This window comes from Phalaenopsis equestris, unplaced genomic scaffold, assembly GCF_001263595.1.
Source record: "Phalaenopsis equestris unplaced genomic scaffold, ASM126359v1 Scaffold001093, whole genome shotgun sequence".
In the NCBI taxonomy this organism is placed as follows: domain Eukaryota; kingdom Viridiplantae; phylum Streptophyta; class Magnoliopsida; order Asparagales; family Orchidaceae; genus Phalaenopsis; species Phalaenopsis equestris.
Genome location: NW_018165532.1, coordinates 89655 through 112135, shown reverse-complemented (window position 1 = coordinate 112135; position 22481 = coordinate 89655). Strand labels below are relative to the sequence as shown.

General features: G+C 38.0%; 1 protein-coding gene and 1 pseudogene across 1 annotated transcript; both read left to right on the top strand.

Moving 5' to 3' along the window:
* The first annotated feature begins 1198 nt into the window (after positions 1-1198).
* On the top strand, positions 1199-21973 carry LOC110033114. Its single transcript, XM_020736985.1, has 10 exons — positions 1199-1992; positions 2157-2825; positions 3454-3548; positions 4623-4959; positions 6240-6334; positions 8294-9158; positions 19918-20184; positions 20284-20427; positions 20509-20856; positions 21355-21973. The coding sequence occupies exons 1-10, from the start codon at positions 1258-1260 to the stop codon at positions 21748-21750; spliced, it is 3951 nt and encodes a 1316-aa protein (XP_020592644.1). The 5' UTR covers positions 1199-1257; the 3' UTR covers positions 21751-21973.
* Positions 3495-5024, top strand: LOC110033109 (annotated as a pseudogene).
* Positions 21974-22481: the final 508 nt, after the last annotated feature.

Genomic DNA, 22481 nt, shown 5'->3' with positions numbered 1-22481 from the left:
AACCCCCGAGCAAACCGCGATCCGAGCCAAGGAAACCGCTGTCACGACTTTCTTCCTGCGTAGATCCGCCCGAAGCCGATCCGAAGACGCAGCGGCAAAACCCTCTTATCTAGCAAAGGAAATTCTTAATTAAATTTGCTAAATTTAATAAAAAAAAAACTTTCCTTTATTATTATTTTTTTCTTTTCGTGGGCCAAGTGAAAAAAAAAATAAATAAATAATAAAAAATAATTCTCAGCTTTCTTTTTCTCCAGCAAGGAATATCCTTCCTTCTCTGTCTCCGCAAGCCAGCCAACAATGGAAATTTTGCAATTCATGTAAAATTGCAATTCCTCCTTTCCTTCCTGCTCATGCAATTGTGGAAAAATTCACGCAAAATATGCGCAACAACAGCAGAGAATATTCCTCCTTTCCGTTTCTGTTGCTCCTTCCCCAAATTCGCGAAACTAGCCTGTTGCCCGCGCCGTACGGAAGAACTCTGTGAACGAGCGAACTTCTTCCCCGCAGGAACACCTCGTGAACTCTTGCCTTTGTCAAACTCCTAAGCACCGAGCCGTATCGATGCCTTCCGCACCTCTCCTTCGACAGAGATCTCCTTCGACAGGAACACCTCCGCGTCGCAGCTCTGTCGCAACTTCCTTCTCCTATATCGCGATCAAATCGCAATCCGAGCCCTGCGTAGATCCGCCAAAGCCGATCCGAAGACACAGCGGCAAAACCCTCACGGAAAATTCTTCCTTGCCCTCGAACCTGGCTCTGATACCACTTGTTGAGAAAATTAGGGCGAAGAAAAACAGTAATCGACACAAATCCAGAAGAACACAAAGATTTAACGAGGTTCGGCAAAGATGCCTACGTCCTCGGGAGCAGAGCGGCGAGTTCCTTTCAATAATCAGAAAAGGGTTTACAGAATTCAGGGATACCTCCTAGGGTTACTAACATGTCTATTTATAACCTCAGGAGTAAACCTTAGACACAATATGTAATTACAACATTACCCCTATACCATACCGCGGGGCTTTGCCCCCGCACCTCAACCCACGTAACTTCCCAATTTGGACAGATTCTTCCGCTCCGCTCTGCTCCGCTTCGATCCAGCGTCTGTCCCGATATGTTATATGAGCCATATCATAACACGAATCGTTTGCAGTCCACGCAAACAGCCCCAGCTCTATTTAAGCCACCTATGGCTACCAAAAACCATGAAAGCAAAGCAGTGGCCTTTAACCATTTTAATTTGGAGCTCCTTCAGCAGCCATGGAAGAGAGCTTCAATACTCATTGCCGTCCCCACTTTGTCATCGTCCCTATGATGGCTCAGGGCCATATGATCCCTGCCGTCGACATGGCTCGTCTCCTTGCCAACGGTGGCGCCACCATCAGCTTCATCACCACCCCTGTCAACGCCGCTCGCATCCGCCCCATCATTAACCGAATCCACAACACCCACCTCCCCATCCACTTCATCGAACTTCATTTCCCCTCCGCCGAAGCTGGCCTCCCCGAAGGATGCGAGAATTTAGATCTCATACCATCGGTGCATCTCCTCAAACCATTCATCGAAGCCTTGCCCTTGCTCTCTTCTCAGCTCGAGAGTTTTCTCCAGCGAAGCTCCGCGCCAAAGCCCGACTGCATCATCGCTGATTCCATCCATTATTGGACGGCGGAGGCCGCGAGGAAATTCGGGATTCGGCGATTGGTTTTTCATGGACCATCTTGCTTTTATGTCTATTGCTGTCATGTTCTGAGGAAGAGGAGGACGTTGGATGAGATTGAGAACGAGTTTCAGGTGTTTGAGTTGCCGGAGATGCCGGAGAAGATAGAGCTGATGAAGGCGCACGCGAGGAGATGGTTGGATTCGCCGGCGTTGGGTGACATTAGGGATAAGTATTACGCCAGCGAGGATGCGACGGATGGGATGATTTTCAATACTTTTGATGAGTTGGAGCCGTGGTTCATAGACAGCTACAGGAAGAAGGCCGTTGGGAAGAAGGTTTTCACTGATCCCTTTATTTTAATTCTCCATAGATCGATGAATCGATGTTCCCTTTTATAAATAGCATGTCTTTCAGGTGCTCTGTATCTGTAATCTGCACGTAATTGCTCCATGGATTATTTACTTTTACTATTAAATAATGAAATTAGTTAATTAATTAGGTTTGGACAATTGGCCCACTATCCATGTGCAACAAGGACATGGAGGACCTGATAAGCAGGGGAAAACCTTCTTCCTTCGACGCCGGCAAGCTCCTCCAATGGCTGAACGGAAAAAGCAGCAACTCCGTCATTCTCGTCAGCTTTGGCAGCATATCTTGCAATCCGTTTCCTCAACTCATAGAGATCGGGTACGCTCTCGAAGCATCTAAGGTCCCCTTCATCTGGGTAGTCAAGGAAGCCGCCGCCATCGCCGCCGCTGAGACATGGATATCGGAGTTTGAGGAAAGAACGAGATCAATTGGGCTCGTGATCAGGGGATGGGCGCCGCAATCGTTGATCTTATCGCACAAGGCTGTGGGGGGATTCATGACGCACTGCGGATGGAACTCGACGCTGGAGGCAATAGCGGCGGCGGTGCCCATGGTTACGTGGCCCAGGTTTGCAGATCAGTTTTTGAACGAGAGATTGGTGGTGGATGTGCTGAGGGTGGGTGTGGCAGTGGGGGGGAAGTCACCGCCGACGAGGTTGTCGGCGGAGGAGGAGAGGAAGGTTGAATGGGTGATTAGGAGGGAGGAAGTGGAGGAGGCAGTGAGGAAGTTGATGGGGGGAGGGGAGGAGGCGGAGGAGAGGAGGAAGAGGGTTAGGGAGTTTGGAGTTATGGCTGTGAAGGCAATGGAAGATGGGGGTTCTTCTTCTCACAATTTGAAGGACCTTATCAACTATGCGGCTACCTCTACCATTTAATTTGAACTCTGTTTGTCAACCAAAATTGGGGGCAAAAAATATTACTTATGTGTGGATGATATATTAGAGGAATACATCTTCTCGCATGAGCACATGTCAATTCTTGAATTTGAAGTAAAAATAACGTTAAAAAGTTGTTGCATGAGTTTCTGTTTTGTTAATGCTGGTACAAAATCCATTTCCTGTGGCATTTACATGCATACCTTCCAATTCTTATGCATTTATGTATGTAGCAGTTAAACTTTATTTTTTATATTTTTATCACTCAAATTTTATATTTCATTTAAAAAAATGTCATCATTTTAATTTTAAAAAAATGAAGTTTATTTTTTTTATTCCTAAGGTGCCATGCACGTCAAAATTAAATTTTGAAGGGTTAGATATGTAAATATGTATTATATATAAATATATTTAATGAAAAAGATGAGATCTTGGATTATGGTCGTAAATAATGTCAGAATGTATTCTCTTAGGTCTTACCTAAATTAAAAAAAAAAAAAATGACGGTGAGGATCGGACACAATAATTTCTCAGCCTGGATTGATGTTATCAGTGCTCCCCTCGTCGGCGGTCGGACATCCCTGCGGCCCGTGCCCGCGCATTTAAACTGGGTTTCGTGCAGGAATATGCGCACCGGAGGTTCTGGCCGTAAGCAAAATCATTTCTTTTTTCTCATTTCCCCTCCTTAGTCGCCGTCGGCAACCTATGGCGGCGCAGCGAGGATAATGATTTGACCGATTCGGAGCTTTTTACTACCTGATCAGAAGATCCCGCTTAATCCCTTCTTCTTCACCGTAGTCCGTCTGATCTTATTCAACTTGTCCCGCTCCAGGATTCGATTCTTCTAATATCAGCTTCAGCTTCCAAGGCGATTTCGAGAAGAAATGTTGTTATTTTCGACCCGTACTCGCGCCTAGTCGAGCAGATCGGAGTGCGTTCCTGTATCCAGTCTGAAATTAAAGATTTGTTTTTTTCTTTTTTTGAACCCGGCACCGATTACTTTCTGTTGTTCTTTTTTTTTTCTTTTTTTTATTCAACGTCTTAAAAAATAGCGGTAATTTCTTTGCCTATGTAAATTCTTGTTAATTACCTTCGACGCAGCTTTGTGTCAGTGCATCTTTAGTGAATTAGAGGAAAACCACAAACCTTGCAGACTTGGTGGAGTGTTTAACAATGGCGGTCATCAAACTTGACGCGACAAAACACTACCATGCGACCAGTAGCCTTGTTGTGGCTTATGCTCTGTGTTCGAGCTTGCTTGCTGTCATCAACAAAGTTGCGATCACCAAGTTTAATTATCCAGGCCGCTTAACCGCATTACAATACTTCTGCTGCTGGTGTTTGGATTACTGGAAAACTGGGATTTCTCCACCATGATCCTCTTAACTTGGAACTGCTAAAAAGTTCTTACCTGCTGCCATTGTCTTCTATCTTCCTATTTTCACGAACACCAATCTGCTCCGTCATTCCAATCTAGACACTTTTATAGTTTTTCGATCTTTGACCCCACTATTGGTGTCTATTGCTGACACTGCTTTCAGAAACCAGCCATGTCCTTCCAATCTAGACACTTTCAGTGCATCTTTAGTGTCTTCTACAATAATATATTATCTTTGATGATGTCACCTTTATTCTGGCTGATGACTGGAGAGTATTCAGATGTGTTTACTGCAGTTGGATCGAACAATGGCGATTGGTTTGCTTTTGGTGCTTTTGCTGCAGTCAGTTTGTCCTGTGCTTCGGATTCCTTATCAGTTTCTTTGGTTTTGCGGTGAGGAAAGCTATATCTGCTACCGCTTTTACAGTGACAGGAGTTGTGAATAAGTTTCTTACAGTTGGAATCAATGTCTTCATATTGGACAAACATGCGAGTCCGTTTGGTTTAGTTTGCCTACTTTTCACTCTTGTAGGAGGTGTTCTTTATCAGCAATCGGATTCTACCAAGGTGGTTCCTTCAGCGCACAATGAATCTGTTTCTGCAAAGCAGACAAATTTTGTGGCTGGAAAAAGTGATTCTGATGATGAAAATGCAAATATGGAGATCTCTTGTAAGGATTGGGTTGTATGATCTTTTTATAATCTTCTTTTTGATTCTTAAGTGTTGTTGAGGTAGGGTTCATTAGTATTTTAGAGATAATAGCATTTTATAATAGCATTTTACAGTGAAAAAAAAAGGGTATCTTATCTTTTTTTTATTGTTTGCTCTTAATCTTTGTGAATAGAAATGTAGGCTACTTATTTCATCTTATGGCCATGTTTCTGATATTTAGTGTTTGAAATTCAAGTATTTTGCACCAGTATAGGGTCCAGGCTAATTCCTTGTTGTTTTTGGTTGATATCACTTTTCGTGCACTCACCCTGCATTGGTGTTTGTTACTTCACTCAGCCTCTGCTAAGGGCCTAAACGACGTAGTAAAGCCAATATTAGTCTATGTTGGCAAAGACAAGAACCAGACCAAATCAACTTAATCTTGGGCTTGATTAAGTTTATTGAGTTCGTGCTCGAGCTCGAGCTCGAGGTTAAATTTATGAGTTTGAGTCGGCTCACGAGCAAACTTGTTTATTATAAAAGAGAGAAAATAATATTAATTTAAGTTAGTGTTATAATAAAATGAGAAATAAAATGAACAATTTGGAGAAAAAAATTAAGAAATCACCTATATAAAATACAAAATATTTGTTTTTAAACATTTTTAATGATTTAAAGATAAATTCTTCAAACTTAATAAAATTTGGGTATATTTTATATTAATATTTTTTAAACGAGTCGGCTTACGAGCTAACGAGTCGAGTTGGGGCTAGCTTGAGCTCGTCTTGTTAGCTCATCAGGTTCAATTCACGAGCCACTTATCTAGCCGAGCTCGAGTCGGCTCACTAGTTGGTTAGGCTCACTTACATCCCTAGACAATGTCTCAGTTCATGTGACTCCAAGCTCTAGTCTCTGTGGCCTATGAACATCATCTCGACTCATGCAGATCCCAATTCCGACCTCTTCGGTCTACAAACGTCGTCTCAGCTCATGCAACTCCCAAGTCTGGCCTCTTTAGCATACAAATATTTTTTCAGACCATGCAACTCCCAATTTCGACTCTTACGACTTAAAGAAGTTATTGCAGTTCATGCAACTCCCAACTCCAGCCTCTGCAACCTATAAATGTTATCACAGTCATGCTGCTCTCAACTCCATCCTCTGCAGCGTATGAATGTTATTACAACTATTGATTATGGCATTGTTGGCAGCTATTTTTGATACAACATACGTGCAAAGTGTCTTCTTGAGTATTTAGATGCATTTACGGCATCTACAGAAGTTTGAGGGTAATGTTGTACTCATATTAGGCTTTCAAGGTTCACATGCAGCTTGTATTCCCCTTCGACGAACTTTTCCAGAGGCCCATGCTTGTGGGGTTCCAGCGTGACTACGCCTGGACTGGGCATGACTACGCCCATCCCTGGGCATGACCACGCCTTAAGCTCCCGAAACACGCCAAAGTCACCCAGGCGGCATGATCACACCGCCCAACTTGAGAACCCAGTGTAGTAATTACACTGGGTCTCACGCGTGACTATGCCGGGTCATCTGGCCTTTTCGATTTCTATCTTTGGTAGCTCCTTCAACCCCACCAAAAATCATTTGAAAGTGATGGTTTATGGAAAGTTTAAAGGGATAATGGAGGAATAGTCAAGAGGGGGTAAGAAATGGTAGTCCTGTGTACAATTTTAGGACACTTGGATCCTTTTGAAGAAGAGATGGCACGCAATTTCAACTAAGTAGGGGGAGCAACCAAGGTTCTCCACCAGCTTCCATTCTGGTTTTCTAGAGTTTTGGCCACCTTCTCTAGAGAGTACTGAGATTAGTTTTTTCTCCAGTCTTCCACTTGGTTAGGGATTTGTTGAAGGAGAGTCTCAAGGGAGTTGGGCAGTCTTCCAACTTTTTCCTCTTCTTCTCTGGCGACATCTCTTTCTCCAGCCAACTATATGGGGAGCACGACTAGGAAAGCTTCATCCTAGCTTGAGGGAAGGGCGACTCCAATGAGCTCTTGGTCTCTCCTTTTGGAGGGAGAGCTTCATCCTACATTGATGAAGGTGAAACTTTGGTGATCTCTCCAGCGAAGAGAGCTTCCTCATTACTTTGAGAAAGCACTTGGGTGAGCTTCTCTCTTACTGTTATGAGAGCTTCATTTGGAACACGAGCCTAGGGCGTCAATCAACCTTCATGACGCTAAGATTACCTAAGCGTTCTTATTTTTTGTCTTTTGTGGTTTAAATTTTGGATTAATTATACTGGTGTCTTTTTGGGTTTTGAGTTATATCATTATTTATTTATTCTTATATTTGCTTTTTATCAATAAAACTTGGCTTGACCCTCATTTTCTCAAAATCAAATCTAATTTTGAATGTGACTATGAAATGGACGTGATTCTCTTCATACATATTTTAAATCTTAAGTGCTATAAAATAAATTTCAAAATAACATCTTATAATCCTATTTACTATATAGAAAAAAAATTAATAAATTTATTTCATTAATCTTTATAATAGAAGAAACAATTAATTTGTTAAGTTGATTAAAATACATATTTTAAGTTTGAAGAATGATTAAAATAATATATTTTTGAAAATAAATCATAATATTTTAGAATAATTGTGGTTAATTTTATCAACTAATTATTGAATATACTAATTAAAATATTCATTCAAAACTATTTTTTATAATTATAACAACCTTTAATGATAACATAAACTACGATTTTTACTGATAAATATTTAAATTAAATTAAATTATAAACTAATTTGGTAAAAAAATGAGAAGAAAATGCAATCATTTAATTATAATTTATATTAATTAATTAAAAAATACAGTGATTGAAGAAGTGCATAATTTGTTGTTTAAAATAATAAAACATAATATGTAAATAGGACTTACTTTTTTTATTTTTGTGAATATGACTTACCTTGAGTACCAAGTGGTTGTTCAAGAGAGGCTAAAACTTTGTTCCAATACTTTTGGGTCGTGATTGAACTTTAGAATACCTTTTAAAGACATTAAATTTATCGTATATTAAAAATAATTAAAATTTATATTATGTTTAAAATAAAATGAACTAAAAATTTCAAAATTTACTAGAATTTTGATCACTGGCAAATTTTAATGAAATAGCAAGCCGCCACGCGTGTGAGTCTACCATTGTCGCATCTCCATCAACACTTTTCACCAAATTCACATGCTCCAATATCTCCTTCTTTGAAAAATCTCACTGTAAAAATCACAATAAAAATAAAAATAAAAATAATAAAATCCACACCGTTCAGGTTTCGGGTGGATTGGGGCATCGCGCTCCCGTTCGTCACCCCCAGTGCCCATTTTCTTTTCACCCTGTTGGGAATTAAAGTTTGCCAATCCAAAAAATCTTTCGGGAGAGGGAAGCCATGGAAGGGATTATCCAGACCAGAGGCCTTCTCTCTCTCCCCTCCAACCCCCAAGCCCGCGCCTTTCACCCCCTCCGCTCTCTTGGCGCTCGCCTCTACCGCAGAAGCTCCCGCCCCACCTACGCCCTCCCACCGTCGATATCCGTCAGAGCCCAAAACGCCATTGAAATCCGTAATGGATTCGGGCTCCGAGCGCAGAGCTCGTGGAATCTAGTGGAAAGCTTGCCCTTTTCCGACGGCGAGCGGACAACGCGAGGTGGGTTGCGGAAGAGAGACGTTACGATTGGAGCTGCAGTTCCGGCGGACGGAGCTGGGTTTACTAGCTCTGCATCGGAAAAGGCGAAGCCCAAGTTTTTGGGAGTGGACACCACTACTTTGAAGAAGATAGTCCCTCTCGGTCTCATGTTCTTCTGCATCCTTTTCAACTATACTATTCTGAGGGATACAAAGGATGTGTTGGTCGTGACGGCAAAAGGGAGCAGTGCAGAGATTATCCCCTTTCTGAAGACATGGATTAATCTGCCTATGGCTGTTGGATTCATGTTGTTGTACACCAAGCTATCTAATACTTTATCAAAAGAGGCTCTTTTCTACACTGTTCTGTTCCCTTTCATCGCTTTCTTTGGGGCTTTTGCGTTCATCCTCTATCCCCTGAATAACGTTATCCATCCCACCGCTCTTGCTGATAAGCTTCTGGCTGCTCTCGGACCGAGCTTCCTTGGTCCGGTAGCTATCCTGAGGATATGGAGCTTTTGCTTGTTCTATGTGATGGCTGAGCTTTGGGGGAGCGTGGTCATCTCGGTTCTGTTCTGGGGGTTTGCCAATCAGGTGATGTGTTCTTTCATTTGAAGCTATACTTGGATGGATCTTTGACATTTTTACTATGTTTTGAAGATTATTATTATTGTTTTTTGTTGCTGTTCTATTGAAAATATTTAATGTTCTTTTGTTTTATTGTTGGGGAGACTTGGTTTGAGGTTACTTATGAGTTTTTTGACATGCTTTTTAGCATTCCTGCTACGTACTTTTGAGCATTGTCAATCATGTTTCAATGATAGCTGATTCTGGTACACAAGGAACCGTCTTAAATCTCATATAAATTTGAGCTTTTTACATTTCAATTTTCTTAAAGCCTCCTGTCACTCATAATCGAATCTCATCAAGTTGTCTAAGGAGTATTCTACCTTCGACATCAACGCTTACCTATTGAACCAACTTAGCAAGACTATTTCTTCAAGGAACTTGACCACTTGTTTTGGGTACTCTCTAGTTGACTAAAGGTTGTTGTCAAAAGAGCTCTCTAAGAGAACTCACCCTCATTTTGAAATTAATCTCAAGTTCCTCATTAGCAACCAAGTAAAGTTAGATCCATCCACTACATAGCTAACTACATCAAATCAAAGCCATGCATTTTGTATATAATCAAATTATGCAACCAATTTTATGTTGATAACTTTGTGGCCCCTTTCTATAAATTGGGGGTCACTAATTGAGCATAAGAGTCACATGATCTTGTATTCCATGCCATAGCTCTATCTATTGAAGTCTCTCTGAAATTTCTCTAAGTTTCAGCTATAAATCTCATTTAATCGTCTCCATGAATCGATTTGACTCAATCATCTCTATCTTTGGGGTCAATCAAGTCTTTTTTAGTTTGATCTGCTTAAGAGAATCGCCAAAGCAAAATATTTTTCTCTTTCTTTTTACCATTTGCACAGTGAGAAATCTATTGCTTTTATAACACCTAAATTCTGTAAAATTTGGAGGATTATCTAACAAGGATGAATTAGTTAATCTTTGAGCGGTTTTAACAAGCCACTTCTCTTTTCCATTCCCCTCAAGATCGGGAGTCAATTTTCTCTCCATGGCATTGATGTTGCCTCAACCCTATAGTTGTTGCTTTAGCTCTTTTTGATGATATTCCTTTCCTTGTAGAGTAGCGTACAACAAAGAACCCTTCTTCCTTATATCCTAGAAAAGTGTTAGGTTTAGTCTATGAATGCTTTTTATATAAAGATTGTGGAGGCTCAATTGTTACATCAATTCATGATGCTAGTTTTTGATTCTTATTTGAGGAAGTTGAACTTGATCAACCATGTTGCTCACTTTAAGTCGAGCGATGCAATGATGTATTGACTATTCAACACATTCACGGAGGCAGCATTGTGATGGTTCTCTCATTCCTCCATGAAAGGAAATACATCATTTGTCAACTTCTTGCAAGATTTGCTGGTGCTTAACATGATTTAAAATTGTGTAGTATGAGACACACCTCAACACTTCTCTTGGTTTTTCTCCATGTGGCGCATGCCTTCTGGGGTGAATTGCGAGGCGTGCATTTTCTCAAGTTTTATATGGCGTGAATAATTTAGAACTTGGGATTATTTTATAAAAGAAACAAATATAGATAAGATACAATCAATAAAACTCTTCTCTCAACTTAGTGTCTCCTTCACGCCTCAAGCAAGTATGCTCTCAGTTTTATATCATACCCGAGCACCTCTCCCTCACATCTACTCTCCGCTCATTCTCACTAACACCATTGATCTTCTCCTTCCTAGTTGTCATTGCCTCCTCCTTGTTAAGTTTCTTCCTCCACATAGAACACATCTCTTTTTCCTCCACCATATCACTTCTTCTCGTATCAATATTTATTCCATAAAATTTTTTCATTTCTAAGCTCAAGTTTTTAAAATTGTTTATTTAGGTCTTTTATTTATTTTAACATTTACATGTTTTATTTATTTATTTTCTCTAAAATGAAATGTTCATTCTTGGTTTTTTTAAAAATGGTTAGAGTTGAGGAGAAAAGAATAGTGAGCTGTAAAAAAGGCCTAGAATGAAAACATACTGTGCAAATTGAAATTCAAGTAACAAGGTGTATGCCTACTTGAATTGCAACTATTGTGATAAGGTGGTTAATGGGGTGTAACAAGAATGAAATAGCATCTTTCTGGCTCTTATAAGAATATTGCATCCTACACCAAGGGGCTTGAGGATGTGATAGAGCCATAGAGGATATTGATGCATATCGAACAAGAAAACATTCCAAGTATTTAGTGCAACAATAGTTTGGTGATATATTAGTTGATAAATCATATCATGATAGGGGCTTAATAGCAAAGATCCTTCTTATTTTGGTCACAAATATCAAGAAGAGTTGTAAAAGGACCTAGGGATCAACACATGATAAATATGGGGTTGAGAGTATCCCATTGGATATCCTTGAAAATGCTGGAGAAGCTCACAGGCATGCGTGTATGAATATTGTAAGATATATATTTTTTCCCAAAATATCATTCAATTTAATGTGACGATCATTATTTATTTATATATGATTCGTTCTATAAGTTCTTATGGTTGATGGCTAAAATCACTATCTATTAAAACCACTCTCTATTTATGAGCTAAGGACTTGAATATTGAAGGAGAAATGAATAGCATTGAGAGAGTTATTGAGGAGATTAGGTGAATAAATTTGTATGCTGTTCTAATTGTTTGTGTATGTTTTTTTTAATTTTGGTTGATTGTTGGATTTAATTTGGTGATGTCATTCTAGACTACAATGCGTTGCTATGAGTATATATAAAATTTATACAAAAAGAGAAATTGTTTGTTTATTTTAAGTATGAACTCCTTGGCTTATTTCATATACAACAAGAAATTAAAAGATGAAAATTTGAAGAAAATTTTTATAGGATAACGAAGATCCATTATCTTGCAATGACGCGCTATTAGATGATGAATGTTTTGTAGATGGTAATGCCAGAGTTATACAATCAAATTTATTACAAAGATCTTAATGATGATTGCTTTGATAGGGACAAAAGCAATACCGATAGGTCTAACACAGATCATAAAAAAATTAACAAAAAAAAAATTATATTATTCATAATTATTATTTTAAACTTTAATTAATGTTTTCATTGATTTTTATTGATTGGGGAAGAAGATTATTGAGATTGAAGATGAGGAGGAAGATTGGGAGAGCATTGACACATTTGAGGATGACATGAGAGAAATCCATGTTATGGTAATGATTCTAATAAAGACTCATTGAGTGATGAGAGTGTCTCCTAAATATAGGAGTTCTAATCTTGGTATGCTTATATGTTATTACTTTTGACATCTTACCATACTTTGATGTTTGTTTGGCACTTCTTATTTCATGATTTGAAGTTAGAATATCAATATGCCACTTTTTACTTCATATTTCAATGTTTGTATTATATATTTTAGTTCACATAATTTACTGATTCTGAGGCTTTGTGCCTTAAAAACCGTCTAGATTTATATTGACCAAATGCTTCAATATCCCATTGCATAATTTTAATTCTTGATGCATGGAGGCTATTGTTGAATTTTCAAACTTCAGTGAACATGAGACGAGCATGGTTAGAAGCCTTGGAGCTTATTGTTGCTTGGATAGCACCCAGTTAAGGTTTTTTGAATTGCTGCTTGAGCTGGACAGCAATTACATTAAGTGGAGGAGTATGATCATGTTACTTTGGCTTCAATCTCCATGCTACACCATTCTAGACTTATAAGGGACTCATGAGGACCACCCATTGTGTTTAGCGAAGCAAGTCATGCAATAGCATAGATAAATTAATCAAGAAGCGACACCACCATATCCAACAATGGCAAATGTATAATTTTTTAAACTTTCAGAAGCAAAAAGAGGCTTATTTTCTTACAATACCAAGAAGAGGGTGAGATCACGCAACAATCGAGCTATACAACATGGACTCTAAGTTTTAGTGGGAGAGATTGTAGAAGCCATATGAGCAATGAGTATTTCCATCGGTCACGATCGATGCACAAAACACTTATTGATTGTGACCTATTAGATTCTTTTGTGTAGTTGGATGACAATCACATTTAAGTGGAGGATTGCAAAGTGTGTTTTTGGCTTCGACCTTCAAGTCACATCATTTTGGATCTACAAAGAACTTACTAGACCTTCTCAAGGTTAGTGGAACAAGGCAAATAATAGTAATTAAGAATCTATTTAGGACAACTATAACTTTTTGTAAACGTGGTTGTTAAACTGTGAAAAAATGATCTTTTTTTTAATCTAATGTCGGTATTTTTTAAATCTCACAAAAAGAGAGTTTTCCTTTGCAATCGAGTTATTTAACATACACTCGATTTGTGTGTAATCGGGAGAGATTGTAAATGCCATGCACACAACAATTTTCTAAATTTATCTAAACTGTACAAATTTTTGTTATGGAAGCGAAAGTTTTTTTTTTCTTCATAACCTAACCAAAATTATTGAAGGATGGGTCATGATTCATTAAACAAAATATTAGTGGACCCCCTTTTAAAGTATGTCGACACTTATAAGTACTCGGTGATTGTTTCAGTGATCCAGGTTACACATTATGAAGATACAGTGTATGCATAGCCAAGATACTTGACAGTCCAAGGTTTCAAGCTAAATTTTGTTATGTTGAAATTCAAAATAATGCATAATAAAGTAGAATCTTTTTTAATGATATGAAATGAGATATAAATAATCCTTATATGAATTCTATAATAGGAAAGACAAGATAAAGAAAATAACATAAAAGAAACAATAAAACATCTAATATCTTCAATAATCAATTCATATTAATTATTTGAAAAAAAAAGTAACATAAAATAGGAAAGCCTAAAATAGAAAAAGAAATAACTTTCAATTCAATGAAGTAAATATAAAATAGGTAAGGAAATAACTCCTAATCTAAGGAAATAATTTATTCCTCATAACTTTTCACAGGAGTAAATTATTTCTTAATATAACTTCTAACACTCTCCCGCAAGTTGAAACATTGTTAAAAACCATGTTCAACTTGGAATTTGAAACTATCAAACAATGGGCGAGGAGAAACCATGAGGTAGAACTTAAAGTCTTCATTCTTTATTACGATTGTCTTTGACTGCAATTTCTACAGTGTCTGTAGATAGGTAGAATACTCATACAGATAATGCTACAGCAAAGTAAACAACTGAGGCCGTCTTTGATTGCACTTCATGTAGTGTTTGTAGGCATACAGAAGACTCATTCAGATAATGCTGCAGGGGAGTTTGGAGGGAAGTAAGCAACCTGCAGTAAAAGTCAACTTCTAGTTGACTGCGGTTGTTTTTTTATTGTAGTTTCTGTAGTATTTGTAGGTAGACAAAAAACTTCTACATGTAATGTTGCGGGAGAGTTTATAGGGATGCACACAACCTGCAGAAAAAGCTGCAAGTTATGAATTGTAGAGGTAGACCTTGTTGTAAGAAAAGCTCTGGAGGAGGGTTTGGTGCAGAAAGATTCTGAAAAAGGGCTTGATGCAGGAAAAGGGTCCGGAGGAGGCCTGCTGCACGAAGAATTTCGGTGGAGGACTTCATGCAGGAAAAGACTCCGGAGGAGGGTCTGTTGCAAAATGAATTTTGGTGGAGGACTTGCCGCAGGAAAAGTTTCAGAGGAGGGCTTGATACAGGGAAAATCTATGGAGGAAGACCTGTAGAAATCAGAGAAGCCGTATTGTTGAAAATCAAGGAAGTCAGACAGCTGAAAACCAGAAAGCAAGACTGTTGAAAATTCGAACAATTGGAGGAAATCAGGGAAGCTGGACTACTGGAAATCAGAAAGCCAGATTGTTGGAAATTTGGAAAACCAGTGAAAATCAGGGAAGCCGTACTGCTGGAATCTAAGAAGCCGGACTGCTGCATGTAGGTATCTCTGCTTGTCCTTTAATACCTTAGTATCAAAGGGCTCCAATGACTTTGTCCTTGGAAACAACTTCAGCTTTGGCCTCTCCGAAGGTTCATCCAGAGTATGTTGATGCTATGTTGCATCTACTTTAAACTCGAGAGACTGGATGAGACAAATAAGACTGATATTCAAAAGTATTTATATCCTTAGTTTCAAAATGCGTAGAGGATATCACCCTCTCCTATTGTAGAAAACCATTAAAATAAAGACCACATAATTTCTCCTCCTTTACTCCAAAATATGAGGAAATCCTTCCCAAATTTCCTTCCCCGTCATTCCAAATTGGAAGATTGTCCGCAATCCATTGATTTAAGTTCTCATTCTAGAATCTGATCACCTCTACATTTGTAGGCTTTGATTGCCACCTTGCCGTTGAAACCTTCTCAATCATGCTATCCTGTGCAAATCTTGATGTGACTGCAGATCTAGACAATGTCACAGAAGGATGGACCTGCGGTGGCTCGGAGATCACGCCTCTTTTAACTAGCACTTCCTTCCTAGCCGCCCACACATTCCCAACAAAAGAAGTTGATAGCTTGGGGATGGGGAGAGATGGTGTGCAGCAATTGGATTGGAAATCGGGTGCTGGGATCTGATCATGCGACAGCCTGAGATATAGCGACTTGTTGGGTGTGAGTGGATTCTGCTACAACAACTGATGGGCTTAGAGGAGTGGAGGAGGAATCAAAGGGATTGCTCTCGTCCTCGTCGAAGTGGCGACCAATGAATGATGGAGAAGATAGGAAAGTATGACCTCGCTCATCGAGGACACGAAGAAGCCCGCTGGATGAGCCAGGGTGTGGGCGGTGGTGGTCGACGCGTGCTCCGGTAGAAGAGCTGACGGGGTTAGGGGAGGCAATCCAGGCACTAGGATGATCTTAAGGCCTCGATGAGATGCCCAGAGCAGACAAAAGTAAAAGCTCAGAGGGGATTGAATCGCCATGTAAATTTCTTCTTCGTCATCTCTCTTCTCGTTGTTCTTGATGTCCGCTAAACGACGAAGGAGAAAAGTCGGTTGAACGATGATTGATAGAGGTGGGACGATGGACATCATAATGCCTCTTGCGGCGAGGCCGGTGATGACACCGTCTTTAGAGCCGACGAGGGTGGGGAAGGTGAAGAAGAAAAAAAATCACTGTTTCAAATATGAGTGCCCCTCCTTTTCCACATGGATGCTGGCAAGAAGGAAGTCCGACGATTCTAGAAGGATGACTGATGATTAAGGTAAGAAATTTGTCTTTGATACCATGTTGAATTCAAAATAATGCGAAATAATACAGAATTTTTTTATTGATATGAAATGAGGTATAAATAACTCTTATATGAAACCTATAATAGAAAAGACAATAAAAAAAATAACATGAAAGACAAGATATAATACCTAATATCTCCAATAATCAATTCATATTAGTTATTTGGAGACAATAAATAACATAAAAATAAAAAGGCTTGAAATAAGAAAGGAAATAACTCCTAATCCAAGAAAATAAATATAAAACAAGAAAGGAAATGACTCTCAATCTAAGAAAATAATTTATTCCTCATAACTTCTCACAGGAATAAATTATTTTCTAATATAGTTTCTTAACATATTATTTTGTCCTCTGATTCTCATTTTAATTCAATGTTCAACCATAATCTTCTTGGTTGTAATCTCTCCGGCTAAGTAATGAAACGAAAAACAAAGACTATAGTTGACATAGATTGAAGCAATGACTCATCTCAAGAAGAAGAAAATCAAGAGAACTGGCTTCTCCAATGGAGGTCTTTACCATAAGTTTCAGATTGCTAATCCTAGGAGGAATATTGCATCCCTTGACGATAAATGCCATGTAGCCTGGTGTTCGCATCCGAATTGATCCCTTCTTTCTGTGATGACAGCCATTTAGGGAGATGGGAACATTTTAAGTGGCCCACCCGATGCAAAAAGCATTCTAAGGCTAGGGACAATTCTAGGTTTTACCTATATCAGAATCATTATGGCTTTGAATTCAAAGATTTTAGGTGTTACAAGCACTGCCTCCATAATTTGGTTCTGAAGACCACAAACTAACGCTTCTTTGACTTTTTCATTTGTCTTTCATAACTTTCCTTGTCAGTGTCATTTTGGAAATGTACAATTCCAGATATAACTCCTTTCAGAAGTGGAAGCTGGTGTTGATAATCTTTATTATCAAGGTATTTCTATTCTCGTGCATTTTCAACATACTTTCAACCATTTGTAAGAAAGTAGGGAAAGGTGAGTATTTGAATATTGAAACAATAATATGCTAAAAAACTTTACAACATCATATAGGTTGGAGGTGTAATTATCAACCTCATTAAAATAGTCAATGACGCATTCTTGATATCAACTCCACATTACTCGAAGGTTTTTACGAGGACGTCTGGATGATTCTTGACCATATCATCTTCTGCATTGACATAATTCATTGAGTTAGATAAAAAAAAGGAAACAATGATGATGACAGTTGGTAGGTCCATAACTAACCCATAATACTCTCAACAACAAACTTCTCTTCCTTAAAAATCCCATAATGTCACCATTTCGGATTAGCTAGTGCAAGAAGAACTCGATACCCCCTTCAAATTGACTCATTATGGAAGTCTGAATTTTCTCATCATGTTGTTCAAGGTATACTTCACGTGGATATTCAATAATTTGAATTAGCTGTCGTAGGACAAACTTGACATTCACTTCAAATTAACTCATTTAGAATTCTTAGAAATTCTTTAATTTGTTGTGCTCCCGGTGAAATCTTTATTGAACCAACCCACTGAGCAACTAGATAGTCTATAGAATAAAAACACGTTAGTTAAGTCGGCGTTCCACTTCTGAGATGTTCTAGATTGACTTGGACAAAAACTTGAAACTTTATATTCCTCTCCATGAAGGACTTCATTTGCTTCATTTGCTTCACCATTCACGACTTGTCATCAAAGACTTGATTTAAGCATGTAGAGACTCAAGCTTGCTCTCAGGAATCATCATCGTGGACACCCCTTTAGCCAGCTTTTTTGCTAAAGACGTTGCCTTATAATCTTTTCTCTTTTTTGTGGGAGCCTGAGACACATTCTTCGGATGATGTAGCAAATTTTGGAGTCAACACCCATTCACTTTTCAATTTTTACCTCCATTGAGGTGCTTTCTGGAGCACTATCGAGGCCAAGTACAAGAGTTCTCGCTCTCTCATTAACAAGCTCTTCGTTGCTAGAGGCCTTTTTAGTAATGCTTCCCTTAGACTTTAAGGCTTCTCTAGCAATCTCTCCTTGCTTATTGGAGTGCTCGCTTATATTAGACTTCATTTTTTTATTACATAGGAAGATTCTCCATTGATATATAACCCCATTATAAATAACAGAGCATTGTGTTGCGCTATTTCACTGTACTCCTGATTTTTTCATTGCCAATGAAAGTTGAAAGGTGCTTAAACTTTATCTTTACAAAAAGCATGAACTCAGTAGTAGTTTCAAAGCATAGAACAATGCACAAAGCAAATTTATAAAACTTTCAAAATGAAACTTGGATCTTTGCAATTTTATATACTATTGTTGATGTATCAAACACATGTCCAAGATCCATGTTCTCGAAAGAGTTTATGCTCTAGATCAAGTTCATGTTCCGCATACTGAAGTGGGTCTTAAATAATTTTATTTTTTAATATTCTCGACATCTTGGAATGGACAAGGGAATCATGTAACGAATGTACATCCATATTCATCCAGTTAATAACTCTTCATGGGAGCTTGAGTTGTACTTTAAAAAGTCACTCATTGTGAGCCAGCTTAAATCACTTATAACTCAAAATAACTCATTAAGCTTTAATTAACTTAGAACCGAATCTCAAGAAGTCACTCAAAGATTAGCCTTACTTGGGCCTCCGTATTGAGCTTTGAATTTGCAAGGTTATTTGCCCAAGTAACTCAGAACAGTCACCTTGGGTACTTGCAAGATTACTAGAGGTTCTTGCTGATAGAACTCGCTAAGATAACTTGCCCAAAATTCTCAGCTATACAGTTAACTTCATTGAGTACAAGTCATCTTTTCCTATATAATCAAATTTTGTAGCCAATTTATACTGACAACCATGACCCACTTAAGTTTTGCTTAGAATCTCTTTGAGATTTTTCTTGGAATCTCTTTCTGAATCTTTTCTGTGACTTGATTTCACTTACCATCTTTGAATAAAGGGTTCGACTAGAGCTTCGATAGATCGGTTCACTCAAGTGAATCGTTAATAATCAATCTTTTCACTTCTTACATTGAATCCAACAATTGTTATTTCTATTGGAGCTAATGTATGGTACTTCGTTAGTCAGCGACTACTTTTTAAATGACCTTAGCTTGATGAACTTATTATTCATCATTTGTGATTGTAATGCATGTCTTGCTTTCCTTAGATACCCGGTTCAAAATACTGAATAATGTCTCAGTCTTCTTAAAACGTTTCTTTGCTAATTGTTATTTCACAACCAAGGGTGATGATTTGTGTTTAGTAACTTTTTATTTCTTTCTGTAATTTGCTGCTTGTGTTCTTCTAATCCTACTTTTTTTGTTCTTCAAATCTCTCTTGTTGAAACTGTTTTGTTATTCCTCTTCTACATTTTTACTTGTGATAACTAAAATGTCACAATTCCTCTAGCTCCTTGTTTCTTTTAAATTTATTTGCTGCAGGCTTTTGAATTGGATAAATGCGAAGCTCAATATCATTATTTTGACATCTTATGAATTTGCAACTCTATTAAGTAGCATCTTGTTTAGGAAGTAACTTAAAATTGTAAAATGAGCATTCATATGTAGCATCTTTCTGAACATGCTATGTTTTGTCCTGTTTCTTACAGATTACTACTGTTGAGGAGGCCAAAGAATTCTATCCTTTATTTGGCCTTGGAGCTAATATAGCTCTTATCTTCTCTGGCCGAACCGTCAAGTACTTCTCGAACCTGAGGAAAACATTGGGCCCTGGTGTTGATGGTTGGGCAATATCTCTGAAGGGAATGATGAGCATTGTAGTTCTTCTTGGTTTTGTGATCTGTGGAATCTATTGGGGAGTGAATAAGTTTATTGTAAATGATCCTTCTGTTCCTAGAACTGAGCGCAAAAAGAAGGCAAGCTCCAAGAAAAAAATGTTTTTTCTTATTCCTTTTTTCGTTGTTCTCTATTTAATCATATATTTTATTATTGTTTAATATTTATTCTGTTTTCAGGAGAAGCCCAAACTTGGCATGGGCGAGAGCTTGAAAGTTCTGATCTCTTCTAGATATGTGAGGGATCTTGCCACCTTGGTTGTAGCTTATGGTATTAGCATCAATCTTGTTGAAGTAACGTGGAAATCAAAGCTTAAGGCACAGGTAATCTATCCTTGAATCTTCTATATATATATATATATATATATATAGCAAATTAAATTTATTCTCGGTATAACTTGACAGTTTCCCAGCCCCAATGAGTATTCATCATTCATGGGTGATTTCTCTACCGCCACCGGCATTGCGACTTTTACAATGATGCTTCTAGGAAGAGTGATACTTAGAAAATTTGGATGGGGGGTGGCTGCCATGATTACACCCACAGTTTTGCTGCTCACTGGAGTTGGTTTCTTCTCTTTAATTTTGTTTGGTGAGCCACTTGCCCCTCTGCTGGCACAAGTTGGCATGACTCCTCTTCTTGCAGCTGTTTATGTTGGCGCACTACAGAATATTTTCAGTAAAAGTGCAAAATACAGTTTGTTTGATCCCTGCAAGGAGATGGCTTATATACCTTTGGATGAAGAGATGAAGGTATGTACAAACTTTGTCGAGGCAAATTTGAGAATTAAATAGAAGTAAAGGTTAACTGGTTTTAATTTTTACACTTCGAGTGGATTGATGAATCTTCTCACTTTTCTATGTGTTCTGCTTTTTCACTTCTCCCCTTCAATCGGCTAAGTAACATATATGCCTGGAAAATTTAGAGCCTTGACTACTATAAACGAATCTATACCTTATAAAATTTTATTTATAGTCATTTTTCAGAGGTTTCATTTCATTATTGACAATGGTGAACCTGCTCTTTAACACATTTGTATATATTGAATTTGATTAAATGCCATTCTTCCTCAAATCTCGATATCACTGGAGAGAAATAAGAGGCTAGATTCCACAATTGTAGTTTGTTATGCCCTCGTATAAGGAGCGAAGTTATTTATCTTTTTTATCTTTATTCATATTTTCTACTCATTCTGTAGTAGTACCAAAGGTTTGTTTTTGAACACTTTCGAGATGTTGCTTTTGCTTCAGGTAAAGGGGAAGGCCGCCATTGATGTTGTTTGTAATCCCTTGGGAAAATCAGGCGGTGCTTTGATTCAACAGTTCATGATCTTAACTTTTGGCTCTTTAGCAAACTCCACTCCCTACCTGGGAGGAATACTGTTGTTCATTGTTCTTGCATGGTTGGGGGCGGCAAAGTCTCTGGATTCACAGTTCTCTCCATTAGCCAAGCAAGAGCTGGAGAAAGAGAGGGTGAAGGGAAAGAGCAGGGAACCTGTGATTGATGTTTCTGCAAAAGAAGCTAAAAGCCTGGTGGAGAAGGAAGATAATGGCTCTCTTCCTGAACCTGAATCATCAGCAAATGGTTCAGCTCTGCAACAGAAGATAGTTTCAGAGCCTGAAACCCCAACCCAGCTTCCTCAGTAAGGTTTTTCTTCAGAAAATTTTTCAGCAGGCCTCACCACCCCTTCAAAGGTTGATTTGAGATGTTTAACAGATGCTTGAAACTTGATACTTCAATCATCAAATAGAGAAAATTAGTGGGAGGTATAGCAGTGGTTTCTTTTTATCTATTTTTTCAAATGAAATAAACTGCCTTAGCACTTTGTTCATGCATGCACCTTTGTTGTGAATCGCTCCTATGTTACAACTGCATTTTTTTTTTTTTGGGGTTGGATCTCTTGGAAGAGGAGGATACATCAAAGCTTTTTTTTTGGGTTGGATCTCTTGAACTTAAACACAGGAGTTATTGATAATCTCTTGCATGCTTTGAATGATTCTAATTGGTGATCAAACATATGAATAAAATTTGTAATTTTAAAAATGCATTTTTATAGTGTTTGATCATCCTTAAAATTTTCACATATTCAATTAATAAATAAATTGTCATAGAAATGGATGAAATTTGATTTTCGTATAAATATTATTTGTTCATCATGATTAATAATATTTGTTAAATTTAAAATTTATTTGGAAAGATAGATATGAAAACAAAAACTCAGTCACCTCATCTGAGACGTGAAACATCTGCATGATGTGACCATTGCAAGTCATTAGTCATTTGCGCTAAATGTTTGATTGTTTGAGTAGTTGCATATTATTCTTAGTCAATATAAATAATACAAATGCATCAATTTAAAACCACCCAAACCTTGAAA